The following is a 22,829-nucleotide window of genomic DNA, read 5'->3' as shown; positions in this document are numbered from 1 at the left end:
GGTTCTCGGTCTCCCTCTGCCCTTACAGAGAGAGGGGATTTACTCTTCCAGGTCCCACCTAGAGGCCCACGGTTGCGAGCTTCAGGGACACCACAGATACAAGAATCCTGCCTGCCAGAGAAGATCGAGGCAAAACCTCATCCACTGCCTCAGCCTTCTCCATATCAGTTGTAGTCAGAGATAATTTTCTCGACCAATGCCAGGTGGTGCCATCTTCCTTCTAAAGGTGTGGCTGAAACAGCCGCAGTAACGCATCACACTTTTAGCACAGCATCACTTCCTTGTCTGTTTCCCACCCACCCTGCAACCCCACCGAGCAGGCTACGATCTCACCGCGATGGAGTTAACATACCCCGCAACAGCTCACTTGGTGCTGTGCTGTAGGTTCACATAACTACACATCTGATCACGACACCAGGGGGGGAAATTACAGATATCATGTTTCTTTAACGGTTGCTGATCACAATCTTGACCGGCTTGCTCTTGAGATTGTTCTCTATCATCCTGTTTTCTGTGATCTGTGCCACATTCTCTCCTCTGCCATGCAGCCCATCTGAGAGCTTGTGTCCGTCTTCCTCCGCACCGGTCTTGAGCCTAGTCCAGCACTCGCATCCTACATGGCTATCATCTTTGCATTTCCACAACCGTCGCTTGCAGTACATTAACAACAAAAGTCTTGCTTTTCTCCTCTGGCAGTTGATTGATAAAAGATATAAGGTGTGGTAACTTTCCCTCTTTTTCCTCTGGGCCAATTACAACTGCTTTTCAGTGTTCTGAACATCCTTGGAAAACCAACATTCACCTATTTATTCCTCTCCGGTAGGTATTGCTTTATTTTTCTAAGGTTAGACAGTTAGTTAAGAGCACCAGCCTAGAACCAGCCCCAGAGCAGTGTGGAGGAGGATGGCAGGGTGGGTGGGAGGATATGGACAGGTGTGTGTCACTGCTGCCTCCTCCCATGGTTCTGAACTTCACGCCAAACTAGTGTGGAATCCTTAAACACAGATAGGATGGTTGAAGGACGTACGCTGTGACGCTGGGCTCCTTCAGCATGACGATATTCACAGAATCACAGCAGCACAGAAGCACAGAAGCAGAGAAGCACAGCACTGTCGAGGGTGGAAGGGACCTCTAGAGAGCATCAGGACCAACTGTCCCATGTGGGCACGTTCCCTACAGCAGGTAGTACAGGTAGACGTGCAGACAGGTCTGGAGTATCTCCTGAGGAGGAGACTCCACAACCTATCCAAACTGCCTGTTCCAGAGCTTCATCACTCATATTCTATTCCAGGTGACATTACACTCAGCAAGAAAAGCTGAGGAAAGAGAAGGAGGACAGGAGAGTCACCTTGCGAAAACATCTGTCCTCTCCTACCGCTTCTAAGCAATTGGACGCCGTGCATCTCTAGACATGGCTGAATATCACTTCCTGAAGGGAAGAAGAACATACCTGTTTTCTCTCTCTTTGCTTCCATGCAGCCTCTGCTTGCTTCCCCATTTCACTTGCCTTTAATTATCTTCGTCTTATCTCAAGCCCTGAGCCTTCTCTTTCCATTCAAGCTTCTCAGTCCCCTATTTCTTTCAGGAGGGCGACTGAGAGAGTGGTCTAATCAACCTCTCTTGGCTTTCATTCAGAAACCACCACAATGGGCAGAAGACTATGATGGGACGACGCATTAGAGGAAGGCCCAAATTGACCCTTGGCATATTGCATGACACATCAAATTGTGTGCAGCAATTAAACCACGGAGAGTAATTCCCAAAGGAGCCACTCCTCAGAGGTTGGGTGTACTGTTAGGATCTGACAAGTGACTGTCTTTGCATCCCTTCCTTTCCCCCTTTAGTTTTTCCTTCCCTTCTTACACTGTATTTAATTTGACACGTGAGTTCTTCTCATTCCTCCTAGTCCTATTGTGATCTCTATATCAAAGAGAGTGCGGAGCAACCGAGACTCTGGCGGGATCTTTTTTGCATACCTGGGACATTGCACTGGCTTATAGGGCCGTTTGGGAGCTCTCCAAGGAAGTGCAGTGTCCAGCAGCAAAGGCTGCAGAGAGACTGGCAGCCAAGGAAAGGGACCTGCGGAATAGCCACAGGACACAGCTGGCCACCATCACACAGGTTCTGCCAAAGCCCTGATAGGCAGCTGGCTTGAGGCCATCCAGACTTCACTTCACGTACAACTTCCGTACTCTCAGAGCCGTCACGGAGTTAACTAGATCAATCTATGCCCGTGACGGGGGGGCAGTAGGCCTCTCGGCCCCTGGGTTCAAGTGAACATTCCTGAGATATCTTACCAATTGTTCAGAACAGCAGTCAGAACCACTTCCCAGAACGAATACAGAGAAACATCTCTCCCCAAACACATTAGGGCACAGGCTTCGTAGGAGAACGGAGAACACACAGGCAATGATTAGGATGCAGTCAAATTTATTGAGGCAAAAGAGAGAAACGATGTCACACACCCAGGAAGCACCATGAACAGATGACAGCCCGCAGTGCATGAATCTAATGAGTGAACTGCCATCTATCCATCTGCCCTTTCCACAGAGGGAGAAGGGCCATCAGGTCCTCCCTCGGCTGGTTTTGTGGGACTGATTGTCCAGAGGAGCAGATGGTGATGAGCAATGGCACCGGAAGGAGACGAGAGATAGAAAAGGGGGAAGGAAGACACGGATCACATTTTCAGTGTGATCGGACTGGCTCCATTGCTTTGTCTCAAGTCCCACAAAGATTTTGTGCACCCTGGGGATCTTTCTCCAGGGCCGCTGCCAGCAGCTTTAGCAGGGAAAGTACCTCCTGCCACTGAAGCGGCCGCCAAAGCCAGAGAGGCCAAAGCCTCCAGAGGAGATGGGCACACCCTCAGAGCTGAGGATGCTGCCAACGGCAGCGGAGGTGGAGGATCCGACGGCGGTGTTCTGCGGGAAGGAGCTGAGGATGGGTCCGGGCAGGGTCACCACCACGGCAGAGGGTTGGATGAAGACGTTGGAGTCCTGGCACTGCCTGACGCAGGGCTCGTTGCAGCTGCTGCCCAGAGGGGTGGGGCCGCAGGGCTGGCAGGGCAGGCGTGGCACGCACTGGTCATAGCAGGACATGGCTTGAGTGTGGAGGGGCACCTGTTGGGACAGAGGGTCAGGAGGACACCGAAGCGAGAGAGGAGCATCCCGCCATCCCAGCAGGAGAGAGCCAAGGCACTGTGCTGGACGGGGATATGGAGGCTGTGTAAGGAAATCTGTTTTCCAGTTCTTCCCTAAAGCTCCCATGCTACAGCCAATCGCTACCAGGTTAATGACTAGCCCGTAGCACAGCTCAGGCAAGACCCAGCATCTCTCCCTCTCGCACGTGCCGCCCCATTCCCCATAACACAGTAGGCTGCTTTCCCAAAACACAACATAATGTGGAGGCACTTGTATGTGCAGAGAAATCCCAAAAGAAGAAGAGCTTGTGAAAGGGCTTTGCACTCACCTCGTTCCCAGGGAGACGGAGGCAAGAGGAGTGAATGATTGAGTGAGGAGTTGGGCCTGCTTTTATACCACTCCAGCACTGCCCCAGGCCCACAGTCACTCTACGCAGACTGTAATTTTCCACGAGACTCACCTCAAATGTAAATTCTCTCTTCTAGTGGCACAGGTTGGCTTTTTGGTTTCTGTCAACCCTGACATTTCATTTCCTTCTTCCCGACCTTCACAAATTGGCTGTGCGGACACCTTTCAAGTTCCAGGATGACAGGCACAAGGAATTTCCTTGCAGAAACACGTCACCATGGGTGTAAGATGCATCCCAAGTGCCCGAGGGATTCTGTGCTACAGGCACTGCACGTGTCTCAGGGGAAATGTCATGACTTATTTGTAACCACCTTATCAGCAACGAAGGCATGTTCTCCTACCAATGCAGTCCCTTTCAAGACACCCAGAGCCTTTGTTGCCTGCATTCCCATTTGGTCCTTCTCCCTCCCTGCCTGTGCCTCAGGCTGCTCATTCCCTGGAACGGCAGGTGGGCAGTGCTGCTGCTTGCAAATGCAGTAAGCATACAGCTTACTGTTCTACGAACACGATCGAATGTTCACCGGCCATCATCCACTCTCGTGGCAGTTTCTTGGTCATCAGTCTACCCATGCCATCAGCTTTTTGGTGGAACAACATTTCCTTCCTTTCGCCAAAAGTCCCGCGGAATCTGGCCATCCTCTAGAGTAGATGACTGTGCTGGTTTTCTCGTCGGCGCCTTGCTCCATCTCCTCTCAGGAATGGAGTTACTCTGTGCGCGGAGGATCCCTCCATGGTGCTCAGGTCAGCAGACAGCACACACAGGGTGCCAAACGGGTGGCTCATAGCCAATCCAAAATCAGATTCAGAATTGCCGTGTGTCAGGAAAGTCTCTTCAGGAAGCTTGGCTTCTAAAGATATTCTCTTCGTACTCTCAGAACGCATCCCAGCTCCCTCCGTGCCTGCAGGGCAGGGAGTACTTTGTATGGGAGATCTCCTGCAACTATGGCCCTTTTGATCACATCCATTCCTCAAACATCCCCAGCCATCTGACAGTTCTGGGAGCCACCAGGTTTCACTTGCTTGAGGAGAGGACACATGCCTCTCCAAAAGAGCTGTTTTTTTCACGAGGCTGAGGACAGCTCATTCAGAACCTTGTTCACTATTCTTCAGCAGCTTCACTATGGCCATCTTATTGAGGACAGTGCCAAAAGCCTTACTGAACTCCAGCAAGAATATATCCTGTTCTCTTCCCTGTCCACCAGGCTTTCTATTTCATTGTAGACACTTATCAGCTTGATCAGACCATGGTGAATCCATGCTGATTACAGCATCCGATACCTTCAGACTCTGTGTGCCAGGAAGCAGTTTTCAGGATGCACTGCTCCAGCAGCTCCATACGACTGAAACGTACACTCCAGTAGCTCCCTCGCATCTGCTTCTTGGTCTTCTTAAACAGGAGTGAGATGCACCTTCCCCCAGTCTTTGAGGCACTTCTCCCAGTCACCAACCGACGTTGGTGATCAAGAGTGGACAGCTCCCTCAGCACTCATGGGTGCATCTCATCATGGGACAAATGAGCCTAAGGTGTTAGAAATATCCAGTTTGCTCAGGTTTTCCTTGACCCAAAGGTACATCTCGATAGCTCCCGTTTTCAGCCTGGCCTCTGAGCCATGCGATTCACTTGCTGGACACGAAAGAAACAAAGAAGACAATCAGGACCTCAGCATTTTTGCTGTCCCGAGTGACTAACCAGGTCTCCTACTTACTTCAGGAGAACACTCACATGTTCTCTTATTTTCCTTTAACCACTCAGACCCAGCTGAAGCCTCTTTTGTTGCCCTTGATGTCCTTTGCAAGACTGCTTTCTATCAGGCCTTAGGCTTTCCCCACCTGATCCCTGGCTGCATGGACACTCAGGCGTTATTCCGCCCACGTTACCCATCCTGGCTTCCATCCTCCAGATGTTTCATATTTTTGGTTTTGGGTATTTCCAGCAGCTTTGCTTTCCCCCATGTTAGGCCACTTGACAATTTACCTGACAGAAATCTTGGTGGCTGGAGGTTCTGAGCTTGCTGCACTATTGCCTGGACTGTGAGATTTCAGTGGGAGGAGGGGACTTGAGAGAACCATGGAGCATGTCTGCGAGGATGAGAAGGTGCTAAGCTGCAGATTGTAGTGCCGTGAGGAGATGGCTCTCTTCCTACTAAGGCAATTGCCAACCATTCCTTGGGTCTCTCAGCTGAGCACTTGAAAGAAGTTATCTTGGCAAAATAGTCATGACAGGAATGGGGAAATTAAATGGCAGAGTCAGGGGAATTAAAACCACCACCTCTGCCATTAGGAAGGATTATTTGCATTTGAGGTGAGTCTCTGGGAAAATTACCGCTTGCTTAGTGTGACTGCTGGCCTCAGGCAGCACACAAGCCGTATAAAAGTGGGTCCATCTCCTCTCTCTCTCACCCACTCCTCTTGCCTCCATCTCCCTGGGAACGAGGTGAGTCTGAAGCCCTTTCACCATCCCCTCTTCCTCCACAACTTCTCTGCTCATGCAAGAGTCTTCATCCTCTGTTGAGTCTTGGCACGGCAGCACAAACTGGGAGAGGAAAGGGGGCAGCAAGTGGGGTATCTGGCTAAGAGGTCTCCTGAGCCACAGGCAAGGCAGGGACCTGCCTGAGCCTGGCTGCTGCTGGCAGGACCTGTGGGGCCACTGGGAAAGACAAGAACACGGGCTCCCTTACACAGCCTCCATATCCCCGGCCAGCACAGTGCCTTGGCTCTCTCCTGCTGGGATGGCGGGATGCTCCTCTCTCGCTTCGGTGTCCTCCTGACCCTCTGTCCCAACAGGTGCCCCTCCACACTCAAGCCATGTCCTGCTACGACCAGTGCGTGCCACGCCTGCCCTGCCAGCCCTGCGGCCCCACCCCTCTGGGCAGCAGCTGCAACGAGCCCTGCGTCAGGCAGTGCCAGGACTCCAACGTCTTCATCCAACCCTCTGCCGTGGTGGTGACCCTGCCCGGACCCATCCTCAGCTCCTTCCCGCAGAATACCGCCGTCGGATCCTCCACCTCCGCTGCCGTTGGCAGCATCCTCAGCTCTGAGGGTGTGCCCATCTCCTCTGGAGGCTTTGGCCTCTCTGGCTTTGGCGGCCGCTTCAGTGGCAGGAGGTTCTTCCCCTGCTAAAGCTGCTGGCAGCGGCCCTGGAGAAAGACCTCCCAGGATCCAGAATTTATTAACAGAGCTGCGCTGGAGCATTGGGATCTTGTTTTTGTAGGGTCCAAGCAATGCCAACACAATGCCTGTTCTTGCAAATGAACAGGTCCACCATGGGCTCTCAGGAAGCACTGTCCATGTTTGCCTTTCCCCTCTTCCACTCTCTCCTTTGCCTCCTGATGCCTTGTTTGTCACCTACGCCCCTCTGGTCTGTCAACCCCAGGAATCAAGCTTAGGGAGGACAGGATGGCCCTTCTTCCTCTGCGCAAAAGGCAGATGGAAAGCAGGTCAGACATCCACCATGGCCGCACAGTGCCGACTCTGTCCCTGGTTATTCCTGCATGTTGGCCACCCCTTGGAGTAATTTTGTTCCCCTCTTTTCACTCAATAAAATGGTGGTGCATCTCAGTCTGTGCCTCTGCATCACTCACTCTACTCCGCAAACACTCCAGCTGCCAGCAGGACATCATCAGCTGCTCTGGAGACTTCAGCGATAGCGTGAGATATCACTTGGCAACCATCACCCTTTCCCCATCAGGACTCACCTGGAACAGTGAGCAGTTGGCTCCCATGGGAGAGAACTGCCACTACCACTTGACAAAAGCGTCCACCAGTGCCACGGTTTCGCTGGCCTTCAGGTCAAGCTTTGCTGCCTCCCTGTCACAGAATCATAGAATCACAGAATGATTTGGGTCAGAAAGATCCACACAGATCATCGGGTTCAACACCCCTGCACCAGGCAGGGCCACCAACCTCCAGATGTGGGACTAGAACTGGTTGCCCAGGGGCCTATCCAACCTGGTCTTGAACACCTCCAGGAATGGAGCATCCACTGCCTCTCTGGCAACCCGTTCCAGCACCTCATCACTCTCTCTGTAAAGAACTTGCCCCTGACATCCAACGTAAGCCTTCCCTCCTTGAGCTTATAACTATTCCCCCTTTTCCTATTACTGTCTACCCTTGTAAAAAGTTGATTGCCCTCCTGTTTATAATCCCCTTTTTAAATACTGGAAGACTGCAATGAGCTCTCCTCACTGTCTTTTTGTCTTCATGCTGAACAAGCCCAGCATCCTCAGCCTGTCTTCATGGTGGAGTTGCTCCAGTCCTCTAATCACCTTCTGGACCCTCTCCAACAGCTCTACATCTTTCCCGTAATTGGGTGCCCCAGCCCTGAACACAGGTCTCCAGGTGGGGTCTCACAAGGGCAGGGTAGAGAGGGACAACCACCTCCCCATCCATGCTGGCCACCTCTCTTCTGATGGAGTCTAGGGTACCATTGACCTTCCAAGCTGCAGGAGCACACTGATGGTTCATGTTTACATTTCCATCCACCAGGACACCCACCACCTTCTCCACAAGGAGATCCTCTCCCAGTCTGTATACGCATTTGGGGTTACTCCGACCCAAGTGCAAAACCTCGCACTCTGCCATGTTGAACCTCATTATGTTCACACAGGCCCAGCTTTTGAGTTTGTCAAAATCCCTCTGGATGGCTTCCCTTCCTTCTAACATGTCAGCTACACCACTCAGCTTTGTGTCATCGGCAAACTTGCTGAGGGTACACTCAAGCCCACGGTCAGTGTCATTGAGGAAGATGTTGAGGAGCGCCAGAACCAACGCCGGCCCCTGGGGAGCACTGCTCATAATCAGCCTCCCCCTGGATATAGTGCCATTCACCACACCCCTCTGTCTACGGCCTTCCAACCAATTCCTTATCCGCTGAATAGTCCACCCCACAAGACTGTATCTCTCCAATTGAGACGTAAGGATATGGGGGGGGGACCATGTCAAAAGCCTTGCACAAACCCAGGTAGATGGCATTGGCCACTTCCCCTTCCTCCACCAATGACATCACTCCACCACAGAAGGCCACCAGACTGGTCAGGCAAAACCTTCTTCTGGCAAAGCCACGTCTTATAGGAGGATCTGTCCCATGATCTTCCCAGGCACAGCGGTGAGACTCACCGGCCTTTAGTTCCCCGGGTCCTCCTTCCTCCCTTTCTTGTGAGTGAGAGTGATGCTTCCTTTTTTTCCGTTCCCCGGGGACATCACCCAAGAGCCATGACTTTTCAAGTATGACGGAGAGCTCATCAGACACATCAGCCAGCTCCTTTAGGGCCCTGCGATGTATGCCATTTGGCCCCACAGACACGAACACATCCAGTCTCATGAAGGGTTCTCGGTCTCCCTCTGCCCTTACAGAGAGAGGGGATTTACTCTTCCAGGTCCCACCTAGAGGCCCACGGTTGCGAGCTTCAGGGACACCACAGATACAAGAATCCTGCCTGCCAGAGAAGATCGAGGCAAAACCTCATCCACTGCCTCAGCCTTCTCCATATCAGTTGTAGTCAGAGATAATTTTCTCGACCAATGCCAGGTGGTGCCATCTTCCTTCTAAAGGTGTGGCTGAAACAGCCGCAGTAACGCATCACACTTTTAGCACAGCATCACTTCCTTGTCTGTTTCCCACCCACCCTGCAACCCCACCGAGCAGGCTACGATCTCACCGTGATGGAGTTAACATACCCCGCAACAGCTCACTTGGTGCTGTGCTGTAGGTTCACATAACTACACATCTGATCACGACACCAGGGGGGGAAATTACAGATATCATGTTTCTTTAACGGTTGCTGATCACAATCTTGACCGGCTTGCTCTTGAGATTGTTCTCTATCATCCTGTTTTCTGTGATCTGTGCCACATTCTCTCCTCTGCCATGCAGCCCATCTGAGAGCTTGTGTCCGTCTTCCTCCGCACCGGTCTTGAGCCTAGTCCAGCACTCGCATCCTACATGGCTATCATCTTTGCATTTCCACAACCGTCGCTTGCAGTACATTAACAACAAAAGTCTTGCTTTTCTCCTCTGGCAGTTGATTGATAAAAGATATAAGGTGTGGTAACTTTCCCTCTTTTTCCTCTGGGCCAATTACAACTGCTTTTCAGTGTTCTGAACATCCTTGGAAAACCAACATTCACCTATTTATTCCTCTCCGGTAGGTATTGCTTTATTTTTCTAAGGTTAGACAGTTAGTTAAGAGCACCAGCCTAGAACCAGCCCCAGAGCAGTGTGGAGGAGGATGGCAGGGTGGGTGGGAGGATATGGACAGGTGTGTGTCACTGCTGCCTCCTCCCATGGTTCTGAACTTCACGCCAAACTAGTGTGGAATCCTTAAACACAGATAGGATGGTTGAAGGACGTACGCTGTGACGCTGGGCTCCTTCAGCATGACGATATTCACAGAATCACAGCAGCACAGAAGCACAGAAGCAGAGAAGCACAGCACTGTCGAGGGTGGAAGGGACCTCTAGAGAGCATCAGGACCAACTGTCCCATGTGGGCACGTTCCCTACAGCAGGTAGTACAGGTAGACGTGCAGACAGGTCTGGAGTATCTCCTGAGGAGGAGACTCCACAACCTATCCAAACTGCCTGTTCCAGAGCTTCATCACTCATATTCTATTCCAGGTGACATTACACTCAGCAAGAAAAGCTGAGGAAAGAGAAGGAGGACAGGAGAGTCACCTTGCGAAAACATCTGTCCTCTCCTACCGCTTCTAAGCAATTGGACGCCGTGCATCTCTAGACATGGCTGAATATCACTTCCTGAAGGGAAGAAGAACATACCTGTTTTCTCTCTCTTTGCTTCCATGCAGCCTCTGCTTGCTTCCCCATTTCACTTGCCTTTAATTATCTTCGTCTTATCTCAAGCCCTGAGCCTTCTCTTTCCATTCAAGCTTCTCAGTCCCCTATTTCTTTCAGGAGGGCGACTGAGAGAGTGGTCTAATCAACCTCTCTTGGCTTTCATTCAGAAACCACCACAATGGGCAGAAGACTATGATGGGACGACGCATTAGAGGAAGGCCCAAATTGACCCTTGGCATATTGCATGACACATCAAATTGTGTGCAGCAATTAAACCACGGAGAGTAATTCCCAAAGGAGCCACTCCTCAGAGGTTGGGTGTACTGTTAGGATCTGACAAGTGACTGTCTTTGCATCCCTTCCTTTCCCCCTTTAGTTTTTCCTTCCCTTCTTACACTGTATTTAATTTGACACGTGAGTTCTTCTCATTCCTCCTAGTCCTATTGTGATCTCTATATCAAAGAGAGTGCGGAGCAACCGAGACTCTGGCGGGATCTTTTTTGCATACCTGGGACATTGCACTGGCTTATAGGGCCGTTTGGGAGCTCTCCAAGGAAGTGCAGTGTCCAGCAGCAAAGGCTGCAGAGAGACTGGCAGCCAAGGAAAGGGACCTGCGGAATAGCCACAGGACACAGCTGGCCACCATCACACAGGTTCTGCCAAAGCCCTGATAGGCAGCTGGCTTGAGGCCATCCAGACTTCACTTCACGTACAACTTCCGTACTCTCAGAGCCGTCACGGAGTTAACTAGATCAATCTATGCCCGTGACGGGGGGGCAGTAGGCCTCTCGGCCCCTGGGTTCAAGTGAACATTCCTGAGATATCTTACCAATTGTTCAGAACAGCAGTCAGAACCACTTCCCAGAACGAATACAGAGAAACATCTCTCCCCAAACACATTAGGGCACAGGCTTCGTAGGAGAACGGAGAACACACAGGCAATGATTAGGATGCAGTCAAATTTATTGAGGCAAAAGAGAGAAACGATGTCACACACCCAGGAAGCACCATGAACAGATGACAGCCCGCAGTGCATGAATCTAATGGGTGAACTGCCATCTATCCATCTGCCCTTTCCACAGAGGGAGAAGGGCCATCAGGTCCTCCCTCGGCTGGTTTTGTGGGACTGATTGTCCAGAGGAGCAGATGGTGATGAGCAATGGCACCGGAAGGAGACGAAAGATAGAAATGGGGGAAGGAAGACACGGATCACATTTTCAGTGTGATCGGACTGGCTCCATTGCTTTGACTCAAGTCCCACAAAGATTTTGTGCACCCTGGGGATCTTTCTCCAGGGCCGCTGCCAGCAGCTTTAGCAGGGGAAGCACCTCCTGCCACTGAAGCGGCTGCCAAAGCCAGAGAGGCCAAAGCCTCCAGAGGAGATGGGCACACCCTCAGAGCTGAGGATGCTGCCAACGGCAGCGGAGGTGGAGGATCCGACGGCGGTGTTCTGCGGGAAGGAGCTGAGGATGGGTCCGGGCAGGGTCACCACCACGGGAGAGGGCTGGATGAAGACGTTGGAGTCCTGGCACTGCCTGACGCAGGGCTCGTTGCAGCTGCTGCCCAGAGGGGTGGGGCCGCAGGGCTGGCAGGGCAGGCGTGGCACGCACTGGTCGTAGCAGGACATGGCTTGAGTGTGGAGGGGCACCTGTTGGGACAGAGGGTCAGGAGGACACCGAAGCGAGAGAGGAGCATCCCGCCATCCCAGCAGGAGAGAGCCAAGGCACTGTGCTGGCCGGGGATATGGAGGCTGTGTAAGGAAATCTGTTTTCCAGTTCTTCCCTAAAGCTCCCATGCTACAGCCAATCGCTACCAGGTTAATGACTAGCCCGTAGCACAGCTCATGCAAGACCCAGCATCTCTCCCTCTCGCACGTGCCGCCCCATTCCCCATAACACAGTAGGCTGCTTTCCCAAAACACAACATAATGTGGAGGCACTTGTATGTGCAGAGAAATCCCAAAAGAAGAAGAGCTTGTGAAAGGGCTTTGCACTCACCTCGTTCCCAGGGAGACGGAGGCAAGAGGAGTGAATGATTGAGTGAGGAGTTGGGCCTGCTTTTATACCACTCCAGCACTGCCCCAGGCCCACAGTCACTCTACGCAGACTGTAATTTTCCACGAGACTCACCTCAAATGTAAATTCTCTCTTCTAGTGGCACAGGTTGGCTTTTTGGTTTCTGTCAACCCTGACATTTCATTTCCTTCTTCCCGACCTTCACAAATTGGCTGTGCGGACACCTTTCAAGTTCCAGGATGACAGGCACAAGGAATTTCCTTGCAGAAACACGTCACCATGGGTGTAAGATGCATCCCAAGTGCCCGAGGGATTCTGTGCTACAGGCACTGCACGTGTCTCAGGGGAAATGTCATGACTTATTTGTAACCACCTTATCAGCAACGAAGGCATGTTCTCCTACCAATGCAGTCCCTTTCAAGACACCCAGAGCCTTTGTTGCCTGCATTCCCATTTGGTCCTTCTCCCTCCCTGCCTGTGCCTCAGGCTGCTCATTCCCTGGAACGGCAGGTGGGCAGTGCTGCTGCTTGCAAATGCAGTAAGCATACAGCTTACTGTTCTACGAACACGATCGAATGTTCACCGGCCATCATCCACTCTCGTGGCAGTTTCTTGGTCATCAGTCTACCCATGCCATCAGCTTTTTGGTGGAACAACATTTCCTTCCTTTCGCCAAAAGTCCCGCGGAATCTGGCCATCCTCTAGAGTAGATGACTGTGCTGGTTTTCTCGTCGGCGCCTTGCTCCATCTCCTCTCAGGAATGGAGTTACTCTGTGCGCGGAGGATCCCTCCATGGTGCTCAGGTCAGCAGACAGCACACACAGGGTGCCAAACGGGTGGCTCATAGCCAATCCAAAATCAGATTCAGAATTGCCGTGTGTCAGGAAAGTCTCTTCAGGAAGCTTGGCTTCTAAAGATATTCTCTTCGTACTCTCAGAACGCATCCCAGCTCCCTCCGTGCCTGCAGGGCAGGGAGTACTTTGTATGGGAGATCTCCTGCAACTATGGCCCTTTTGATCACATCCATTCCTCAAACATCCCCAGCCATCTGACAGTTCTGGGAGCCACCAGGTTTCACTTGCTTGAGGAGAGGACACATGCCTCTCCAAAAGAGCTGTTTTTTTCACGAGGCTGAGGACAGCTCATTCAGAACCTTGTTCACTATTCTTCAGCAGCTTCACTATGGCCATCTTATTGAGGACAGTGCCAAAAGCCTTACTGAACTCCAGCAAGAATATATCCTGTTCTCTTCCCTGTCCACCAGGCTTTCTATTTCATTGTAGACACTTATCAGCTTGATCAGACCATGGTGAATCCATGCTGATTACAGCATCCAATACCTTCAGACTCTGTGTGCCAGGAAGCAGTTTTCAGGATGCACTGCTCCAGCAGCTCCATACGACTGAAACGTACACTCCAGTAGCTCCCTCGCATCTGCTTCTTGGTCTTCTTAAACAGGAGTGAGATGCACCTTCCCCCAGTCTTTGAGGCACTTCTCCCAGTCACCAACCGACGTTGGTGATCAAGAGTGGACAGCTCCCTCAGCACTCATGGGTGCATCTCATCATGGGACAAATGAGCCTAAGGTGTTAGAAATATCCAGTTTGCTCAGGTTTTCCTTGACCCAAAGGTACATCTCGATAGCTCCCGTTTTCAGCCTGGCCTCTGAGCCATGCGATTCACTTGCTGGACACGAAAGAAACAAAGAAGACAATCAGGACCTCAGCATTTTTGCTGTCCCGAGTGACTAACCAGGTCTCCTACTTACTTCAGGAGAACACTCACATGTTCTCTTATTTTCCTTTAACCACTCAGACCCAGCTGAAGCCTCTTTTGTTGCCCTTGATGTCCTTTGCAAGACTGCTTTCTATCAGGCCTTAGGCTTTCCCCACCTGATCCCTGGCTGCATGGACACTCAGGCGTTATTCCGCCCACGTTACCCATCCTGGCTTCCATCCTCCAGATGTTTCATATTTTTGGTTTTGGGTATTTCCAGCAGCTTTGCTTTCCCCCATGTTAGGCCACTTGACAATTTACCTGACAGAAATCTTGGTGGCTGGAGGTTCTGAGCTTGCTGCACTATTGCCTGGACTGTGAGATTTCAGTGGGAGGAGGGGACTTGAGAGAACCATGGAGCATGTCTGCGAGGATGAGAAGGTGCTAAGCTGCAGATTGTAGTGCCGTGAGGAGATGGCTCTCTTCCTACTAAGGCAATTGCCAACCATTCCTTGGGTCTCTCAGCTGAGCACTTGAAAGAAGTTATCTTGGCAAAATAGTCATGACAGGAATGGGGAAATTAAATGGCAGAGTCAGGGGAATTAAAACCACCACCTCTGCCATTAGGAAGGATTATTTGCATTTGAGGTGAGTCTCTGGGAAAATTACCGCTTGCTTAGAGTGACTGCTGGCCTCAGGCAGCACACAAGCCGTATAAAAGTGGGTCCATCTCCTCTCTCTCTCACCCACTCCTCTTGCCTCCATCTCCCTGGGAACGAGGTGAGTCTGAAGCCCTTTCACCATCCCCTCTTCCTCCACAACTTCTCTGCTCATGCAAGAGTCTTCATCCTCTGTTGAGTCTTGGCACGGCAGCACAAACTGGGAGAGGAAAGGGGGCAGCAAGTGGGGTATCTGGCTAAGAGGTCTCCTGAGCCACAGGCAAGGCAGGGACCTGCCTGAGCCTGGCTGCTGCTGGCAGGACCTGTGGGGCCACTGGGAAAGACAAGAACACGGGCTCCCTTACACAGCCTCCATATCCCCGGCCAGCACAGTGCCTTGGCTCTCTCCTGCTGGGATGGCGGGATGCTCCTCTCTCGCTTCGGTGTCCTCCTGACCCTCTGTCCCAACAGGTGCCCCTCCACACTCAAGCCATGTCCTGCTACGACCAGTGCGTGCCACGCCTGCCCTGCCAGCCCTGCGGCCCCACCCCTCTGGGCAGCAGCTGCAACGAGCCCTGCGTCAGGCAGTGCCAGGACTCCAACGTCTTCATCCAACCCTCTGCCGTGGTGGTGACCCTGCCCGGACCCATCCTCAGCTCCTTCCCGCAGAATACCGCCGTCGGATCCTCCACCTCCGCTGCCGTTGGCAGCATCCTCAGCTCTGAGGGTGTGCCCATCTCCTCTGGAGGCTTTGGCCTCTCTGGCTTTGGCGGCCGCTTCAGTGGCAGGAGGTTCTTCCCCTGCTAAAGCTGCTGGCAGCGGCCCTGGAGAAAGACCTCCCAGGATCCAGAATTTATTAACAGAGCTGCGCTGGAGCATTGGGATCTTGTTTTTGTAGGGTCCAAGCAATGCCAACACAATGCCTGTTCTTGCAAATGAACAGGTCCACCATGGGCTCTCAGGAAGCACTGTCCATGTTTGCCTTTCCCCTCTTCCACTCTCTCCTTTGCCTCCTGATGCCTTGTTTGTCACCTACGCCCCTCTGGTCTGTCAACCCCAGGAATCAAGCTTAGGGAGGACAGGATGGCCCTTCTTCCTCTGCGCAAAAGGCAGATGGAAAGCAGGTCAGACATCCACCATGGCCGCACAGTGCCGACTCTGTCCCTGGTTATTCCTGCATGTTGGCCACCCCTTGGAGTAATTTTGTTCCCCTCTTTTCACTCAATAAAATGGTGGTGCATCTCAGTCTGTGCCTCTGCATCACTCACTCTACTCCGCAAACACTCCAGCTGCCAGCAGGACATCATCAGCTGCTCTGGAGACTTCAGCGATAGCGTGAGATATCACTTGGCAACCATCACCCTTTCCCCATCAGGACTCACCTGGAACAGTGAGCAGTTGGCTCCCATGGGAGAGAACTGCCACTACCACTTGACAAAAGCGTCCACCAGTGCCACGGTTTCGCTGGCCTTCAGGTCAAGCTTTGCTGCCTCCCTGTCACAGAATCATAGAATCACAGAATGATTTGGGTCAGAAAGATCCACACAGATCATCGGGTTCAACACCCCTGCACCAGGCAGGGCCACCAACCTCCAGATGTGGGACTAGAACTGGTTGCCCAGGGGCCTATCCAACCTGGTCTTGAACACCTCCAGGAATGGAGCATCCACTGCCTCTCTGGCAACCCGTTCCAGCACCTCATCACTCTCTCTGTAAAGAACTTGCCCCTGACATCCAACGTAAGCCTTCCCTCCTTGAGCTTATAACTATTCCCCCTTTTCCTATTACTGTCTACCCTTGTAAAAAGTTGATTGCCCTCCTGTTTATAATCCCCTTTTTAAATACTGGAAGACTGCAATGAGCTCTCCTCACTGTCTTTTTGTCTTCATGCTGAACAAGCCCAGCATCCTCAGCCTGTCTTCATGGTGGAGTTGCTCCAGTCCTCTAATCACCTTCTGGACCCTCTCCAACAGCTCTACATCTTTCCCGTAATTGGGTGCCCCAGCCCTGAACACAGGTCTCCAGGTGGGGTCTCACAAGGGCAGGGTAGAGAGGGACAACCACCTCCCCATCCATGCTGGCCACCTCTCTTCTGATGGAGTCTAGGGTACCATTGACCTTCCAAGCTGCAGGAGCACACTGATGGTTCATGTTTACATTTCCATCCACCAGGACACCCACCACCTTCTCCACAAGGAGATCCTCTCCCAGTCTGTATACGCATTTGGGGTTACTCCGACCCAAGTGCAAAACCTCGCACTCTGCCATGTTGAACCTCATTATGTTCACACAGGCCCAGCTTTTGAGTTTGTCAAAATCCCTCTGGATGGCTTCCCTTCCTTCTAACATGTCAGCTACACCACTCAGCTTTGTGTCATCGGCAAACTTGCTGAGGGTACACTCAAGCCCACGGTCAGTGTCATTGAGGAAGATGTTGAGGAGCGCCAGAACCAACGCCGGCCCCTGGGGAGCACTGCTCATAATCAGCCTCCCCCTGGATATAGTGCCATTCACCACACCCCTCTGTCTACGGCCTTCCAACCAATTCCTTATCCGCTGAATAGTCCACCCCACAAGACTGTATCTCTCCAATTGAGACGTAAGGATATGGGGGGGGGGACCATGTCAAAAGCCTTGCACAAACCCAGGTAGATGGCATTGGCCACTTCCCCTTCCTCCACCAATGACATCACTCCACCACAGAAGGCCACCAGACTGGTCAGGCAAAACCTTCTTCTGGCAAAGCCACGTCTTATAGGAGGATCTGTCCCATGATCTTCCCAGGCACAGCGGTGAGACTCACCGGCCTTTAGTTCCCCGGGTCCTCCTTCCTCCCTTTCTTGTGAGTGAGAGTGATGCTTCCTTTTTTTCCGTTCCCCGGGGACATCACCCAAGAGCCATGACTTTTCAAGTATGACGGAGAGCTCATCAGACACATCAGCCAGCTCCTTTAGGGCCCTGCGATGTATGCCATTTGGCCCCACAGACACGAACACATCCAGTCTCATGAAGGGTTCTCGGTCTCCCTCTGCCCTTACAGAGAGAGGGGATTTACTCTTCCAGGTCCCACCTAGAGGCCCACGGTTGCGAGCTTCAGGGACACCACAGATACAAGAATCCTGCCTGCCAGAGAAGATCGAGGCAAAACCTCATCCACTGCCTCAGCCTTCTCCATATCAGTTGTAGTCAGAGATAATTTTCTCGACCAATGCCAGGTGGTGCCATCTTCCTTCTAAAGGTGTGGCTGAAACAGCCGCAGTAACGCATCACACTTTTAGCACAGCATCACTTCCTTGTCTGTTTCCCACCCACCCTGCAACCCCACCGAGCAGGCTACGATCTCACCGCGATGGAGTTAACATACCCCGCAACAGCTCACTTGGTGCTGTGCTGTAGGTTCACATAACTACACATCTGATCACGACACCAGGGGGGGAAATTACAGATATCATGTTTCTTTAACGGTTGCTGATCACAATCTTGACCGGCTTGCTCTTGAGATTGTTCTCTATCATCCTGTTTTCTGTGATCTGTGCCACATTCTCTCCTCTGCCATGCAGCCCATCTGAGAGCTTGTGTCCGTCTTCCTCCGCACCGGTCTTGAGCCTAGTCCAGCACTCGCATCCTACATGGCTATCATCTTTGCATTTCCACAACCGTCGCTTGCAGTACATTAACAACAAAAGTCTTGCTTTTCTCCTCTGGCAGTTGATTGATAAAAGATATAAGGTGTGGTAACTTTCCCTCTTTTTCCTCTGGGCCAATTACAACTGCTTTTCAGTGTTCTGAACATCCTTGGAAAACCAACATTCACCTATTTATTCCTCTCCGGTAGGTATTGCTTTATTTTTCTAAGGTTAGACAGTTAGTTAAGAGCACCAGCCTAGAACCAGCCCCAGAGCAGTGTGGAGGAGGATGGCAGGGTGGGTGGGAGGATATGGACAGGTGTGTGTCACTGCTGCCTCCTCCCATGGTTCTGAACTTCACGCCAAACTAGTGTGGAATCCTTAAACACAGATAGGATGGTTGAAGGACGTACGCTGTGACGCTGGGCTCCTTCAGCATGACGATATTCACAGAATCACAGCAGCACAGAAGCATAGAAGCAGAGAAGCACAGCACTGTCGAGAGTGGAAGGGACCTCTAGAGAGCATCAGGACCAACTGTCCCATGTGAGCACGTTCCCTACAGCAGGTAGTACAGGTAGACGTGCAGACAGGTCTGGAGTATCTCCTGAGGAGGAGACTCCACAACCTATCCAAACTGCCTGTTCCAGAGCTTCATCACTCATATTCTATTCCAGGTGACATTACACTCAGCAAGAAAAGCTGAGGAAAGAGAAGGAGGACAGGAGAGTCACCTTGCGAAAACATCTGTCCTCTCCTACCGCTTCTAAGCAATTGGACGCCGTGCATCTCTAGACATGGCTGAATATCACTTCCTGAAGGGAAGAAGAACATACCTGTTTTCTCTCTCTTTGCTTCCATGCAGCCTCTGCTTGCTTCCCCATTTCACTTGCCTTTAATTATCTTTGTCTTATCTCAAGCCCTGAGCCTTCTCTTTCCATTCAAGCTTCTCAGTCCCCTATTTCTTTCAGGAGGGCGACTGAGAGAGTGGTCTAATCAACCTCTCTTGGCTTTCATTCAGAAACCACCACAATGGGCAGAAGACTATGATGGGACGACGCATTAGAGGAAGGCCCAAATTGACCCTTGGCATATTGCATGACACATCAAATTGTGTGCAGCAATTAAACCACGGAGAGTAATTCCCAAAGGAGCCACTCCTCAGAGGTTGGGTGTACTGTTAGGATCTGACAAGTGACTGTCTTTGCATCCCTTCCTTTCCCCCTTTAGTTTTTCCTTCCCTTCTTACACTGTATTTAATTTGACACGTGAGTTCTTCTCATTCCTCCTAGTCCTATTGTGATCTCTATATCAAAGAGAGTGCGGAGCAACCGAGACTCTGGCGGGATCTTTTTTGCATACCTGGGACATTGCACTGGCTTATAGGGCCGTTTGGGAGCTCTCCAAGGAAGTGCAGTGTCCAGCAGCAAAGGCTGCAGAGAGACTGGCAGCCAAGGAAAGGGACCTGCGGAATAGCCACAGGACACAGCTGGCCACCATCACACAGGTTCTGCCAAAGCCCTGATAGGCAGCTGGCTTGAGGCCATCCAGACTTCACTTCACGTACAACTTCCGTACTCTCAGAGCCGTCACGGAGTTAACTAGATCAATCTATGCCCGTGACGGGGGGGCAGTAGGCCTCTCGGCCCCTGGGTTCAAGTGAACATTCCTGAGATATCTTACCAATTGTTCAGAACAGCAGTCAGAACCACTTCCCAGAACGAATACAGAGAAACATCTCTCCCCAAACACATTAGGGCACAGGCTTCGTAGGAGAACGGAGAACACACAGGCAATGATTAGGATGCAGTCAAATTTATTGAGGCAAAAGAGAGAAACGATGTCACACACCCAGGAAGCACCATGAACAGATGACAGCCCGCAGTGCATGAATCTAATGGGTGAACTGCCATCTATCCATCTGCCCTTTCCACAGAGGGAGAAGGGCCATCAGGTCCTCCCTCGGCTGGTTTTGTGGGACTGATTGTCCAGAGGAGCAGATGGTGATGAGCAATGGCACCGGAAGGAGACGAGAGATAGAAAAGGGGGAAGGAAGACACGGATCACATTTTCAGTGTGATCGGACTGGCTCCATTGCTTTGTCTCAAGTCCCACAAAGATTTTGTGCACCCTGGGGATCTTTCTCCAGGGCCGCTGCCAGCAGCTTTAGCAGGGGAAGAACCTCCTGCCACTGAAGCGGCTGCCAAAGCCAGAGAGGCCAAAGCCTCCAGAGGAGATGGGCACACCCTCAGAGCTGAGGATGCTGCCAACGGCAGCGGAGGTGGAGGATCCGACGGCGGTGTTCTGCGGGAAGGAGCTGAGGATGGGTCCGGGCAGGGTCACCACCACGGGAGAGGGCTGGATGAAGACGTTGGAGTCCTGGCACTGCCTGACGCAGGGCTCGTTGCAGCTGCTGCCCAGAGGGGTGGGGCCGCAGGGCTGGCAGGGCAGGCGTGGCACGCACTGGTCGTAGCAGGACATGGCTTGAGTGTGGAGGGGCACCTGTTGGGACAGAGGGTCAGGAGGACACCGAAGCGAGAGAGGAGCATCCCGCCATCCCAGCAGGAGAGAGCCAAGGCACTGTGCTGGCCGGGGATATGGAGGCTGTGTAAGGAAATCTGTTTTCCAGTTCTTCCCTAAAGCTCCCATGCTACAGCCAATCGCTACCAGGTTAATGACTAGCCCGTAGCACAGCTCATGCAAGACCCAGCATCTCTCCCTCTCGCACGTGCCGCCCCATTCCCCATAACACAGTAGGCTGCTTTCCCAAAACACAACATAATGTGGAGGCACTTGTATGTGCAGAGAAATCCCAAAAGAAGAAGAGCTTGTGAAAGGGCTTTGCACTCACCTCGTTCCCAGGGAGACGGAGGCAAGAGGAGTGAATGATTGAGTGAGGAGTTGGGCCTGCTTTTTTACCACTCCAGCACTGCCCCAGGCCCACAGTCACTCTACGCAGACTGTAATTTTCCACGAGACTCACCTCAAATGTAAATTCTCTCTTCTAGTGGCACAGGTTGGCTTTTTGGTTTCTGTCAACCCTGACATTTCATTTCCTTCTTCCCGACCTTCACAAATTGGCTGTGCGGACACCTTTCAAGTTCCAGGATGACAGGCACAAGGAATTTCCTTGCAGAAACACGTCACCATGGGTGTAAGATGCATCCCAAGTGCCCGAGGGATTCTGTGCTACAGGCACTGCACGTGTCTCAGGGGAAATGTCATGACTTATTTGTAACCACCTTATCAGCAACGAAGGCATGTTCTCCTACCAATGCAGTCCCTTTCAAGACACCCAGAGCCTTTGTTGCCTGCATTCCCATTTGGTCCTTCTCCCTCCCTGCCTGTGCCTCAGGCTGCTCATTCCCTGGAACGGCAGGTGGGCAGTGCTGCTGCTTGCAAATGCAGTAAGCATACAGCTTACTGTTCTACGAACACGATCGAATGTTCACCGGCCATCATCCACTCTCGTGGCAGTTTCTTGGTCATCAGTCTACCCATGCCATCAGCTTTTTGGTGGAACAACATTTCCTTCCTTTCGCCAAAAGTCCCGCGGAATCTGGCCATCCTCTAGAGTAGATGACTGTGCTGGTTTTCTCGTCGGCGCCTTGCTCCATCTCCTCTCAGGAATGGAGTTACTCTGTGCGCGGAGGATCCCTCCATGGTGCTCAGGTCAGCAGACAGCACACACAGGGTGCCAAACGGGTGGCTCATAGCCAATCCAAAATCAGATTCAGAATTGCCGTGTGTCAGGAAAGTCTCTTCAGGAAGCTTGGCTTCTAAAGATATTCTCTTCGTACTCTCAGAACGCATCCCAGCTCCCTCCGTGCCTGCAGGGCAGGGAGTACTTTGTATGGGAGATCTCCTGCAACTATGGCCCTTTTGATCACATCCATTCCTCAAACATCCCCAGCCATCTGACAGTTCTGGGAGCCACCAGGTTTCACTTGCTTGAGGAGAGGACACATGCCTCTCCAAAAGAGCTGTTTTTTTCACGAGGCTGAGGACAGCTCATTCAGAACCTTGTTCACTATTCTTCAGCAGCTTCACTATGGCCATCTTATTGAGGACAGTGCCAAAAGCCTTACTGAACTCCAGCAAGAATATATCCTGTTCTCTTCCCTGTCCACCAGGCTTTCTATTTCATTGTAGACACTTATCAGCTTGATCAGACCATGGTGAATCCATGCTGATTACAGCATCCAATACCTTCAGACTCTGTGTGCCAGGAAGCAGTTTTCAGGATGCACTGCTCCAGCAGCTCCATACGACTGAAACGTACACTCCAGTAGCTCCCTCGCATCTGCTTCTTGGTCTTCTTAAACAGGAGTGAGATGCACCTTCCCCCAGTCTTTGAGGCACTTCTCCCAGTCACCAACCGACGTTGGTGATCAAGAGTGGACAGCTCCCTCAGCACTCATGGGTGCATCTCATCATGGGACAAATGAGCCTAAGGTGTTAGAAATATCCAGTTTG

At 51.9% G+C, this 22,829-nt stretch overlaps 5 protein-coding genes across 5 annotated transcripts; 2 read left to right on the top strand and 3 right to left on the bottom strand.

Moving 5' to 3' along the window:
• Nucleotides 1-2,780: 2,780 nt before the first annotated feature.
• Nucleotides 2,781-4,427, bottom strand: LOC146542565 (uncharacterized). The gene is made up of 3 exons (XM_085210786.1): nucleotides 4,254-4,427; nucleotides 3,466-3,618; nucleotides 2,781-3,116 (listed from the first exon to the last, which is right to left on the bottom strand). Exons 1-3 carry the CDS (start codon nucleotides 4,425-4,427, stop codon nucleotides 2,781-2,783), a joined length of 663 nt encoding a protein of 220 aa, XP_085066912.1.
• A 1,186-nt stretch (nucleotides 4,428-5,613) lies between these two features.
• On the top strand, nucleotides 5,614-6,665 carry LOC146542564 (feather beta keratin-like). Its single transcript, XM_085210785.1, has 3 exons — nucleotides 5,614-5,640; nucleotides 5,827-5,979; nucleotides 6,330-6,665. The coding sequence occupies exons 1-3, from the start codon at nucleotides 5,614-5,616 to the stop codon at nucleotides 6,663-6,665; spliced, it is 516 nt and encodes a 171-aa protein (XP_085066911.1).
• Nucleotides 6,666-11,649: 4,984 nt separating this feature from the next.
• Nucleotides 11,650-13,296, bottom strand: LOC146542563 (uncharacterized). The gene is made up of 3 exons (XM_085210784.1): nucleotides 13,123-13,296; nucleotides 12,335-12,487; nucleotides 11,650-11,985 (listed from the first exon to the last, which is right to left on the bottom strand). Exons 1-3 carry the CDS (start codon nucleotides 13,294-13,296, stop codon nucleotides 11,650-11,652), a joined length of 663 nt encoding a protein of 220 aa, XP_085066910.1.
• Nucleotides 13,297-14,482: 1,186 nt separating this feature from the next.
• LOC146542562 (feather beta keratin-like) lies at nucleotides 14,483-15,534 on the top strand. Its single transcript, XM_085210783.1, has 3 exons — nucleotides 14,483-14,509; nucleotides 14,696-14,848; nucleotides 15,199-15,534. The coding sequence occupies exons 1-3, from the start codon at nucleotides 14,483-14,485 to the stop codon at nucleotides 15,532-15,534; spliced, it is 516 nt and encodes a 171-aa protein (XP_085066909.1).
• Nucleotides 15,535-20,519: 4,985 nt separating this feature from the next.
• Nucleotides 20,520-22,166, bottom strand: LOC146542561 (uncharacterized). The gene is made up of 3 exons (XM_085210782.1): nucleotides 21,993-22,166; nucleotides 21,205-21,357; nucleotides 20,520-20,855 (listed from the first exon to the last, which is right to left on the bottom strand). Exons 1-3 carry the CDS (start codon nucleotides 22,164-22,166, stop codon nucleotides 20,520-20,522), a joined length of 663 nt encoding a protein of 220 aa, XP_085066908.1.
• Nucleotides 22,167-22,829: the final 663 nt, after the last annotated feature.

This window comes from Meleagris gallopavo, chromosome 29 (genome assembly GCF_905368555.1).
Source record: "Meleagris gallopavo chromosome 29, MGAL_WU_HG_1.1, whole genome shotgun sequence".
NCBI classification, from domain to species: Eukaryota; Metazoa; Chordata; class Aves; order Galliformes; family Phasianidae; genus Meleagris; species Meleagris gallopavo.
The sequence above is the reverse complement of the archived record's forward strand: the minus strand, read 5'-3'. Positions and strand labels throughout refer to the sequence as shown.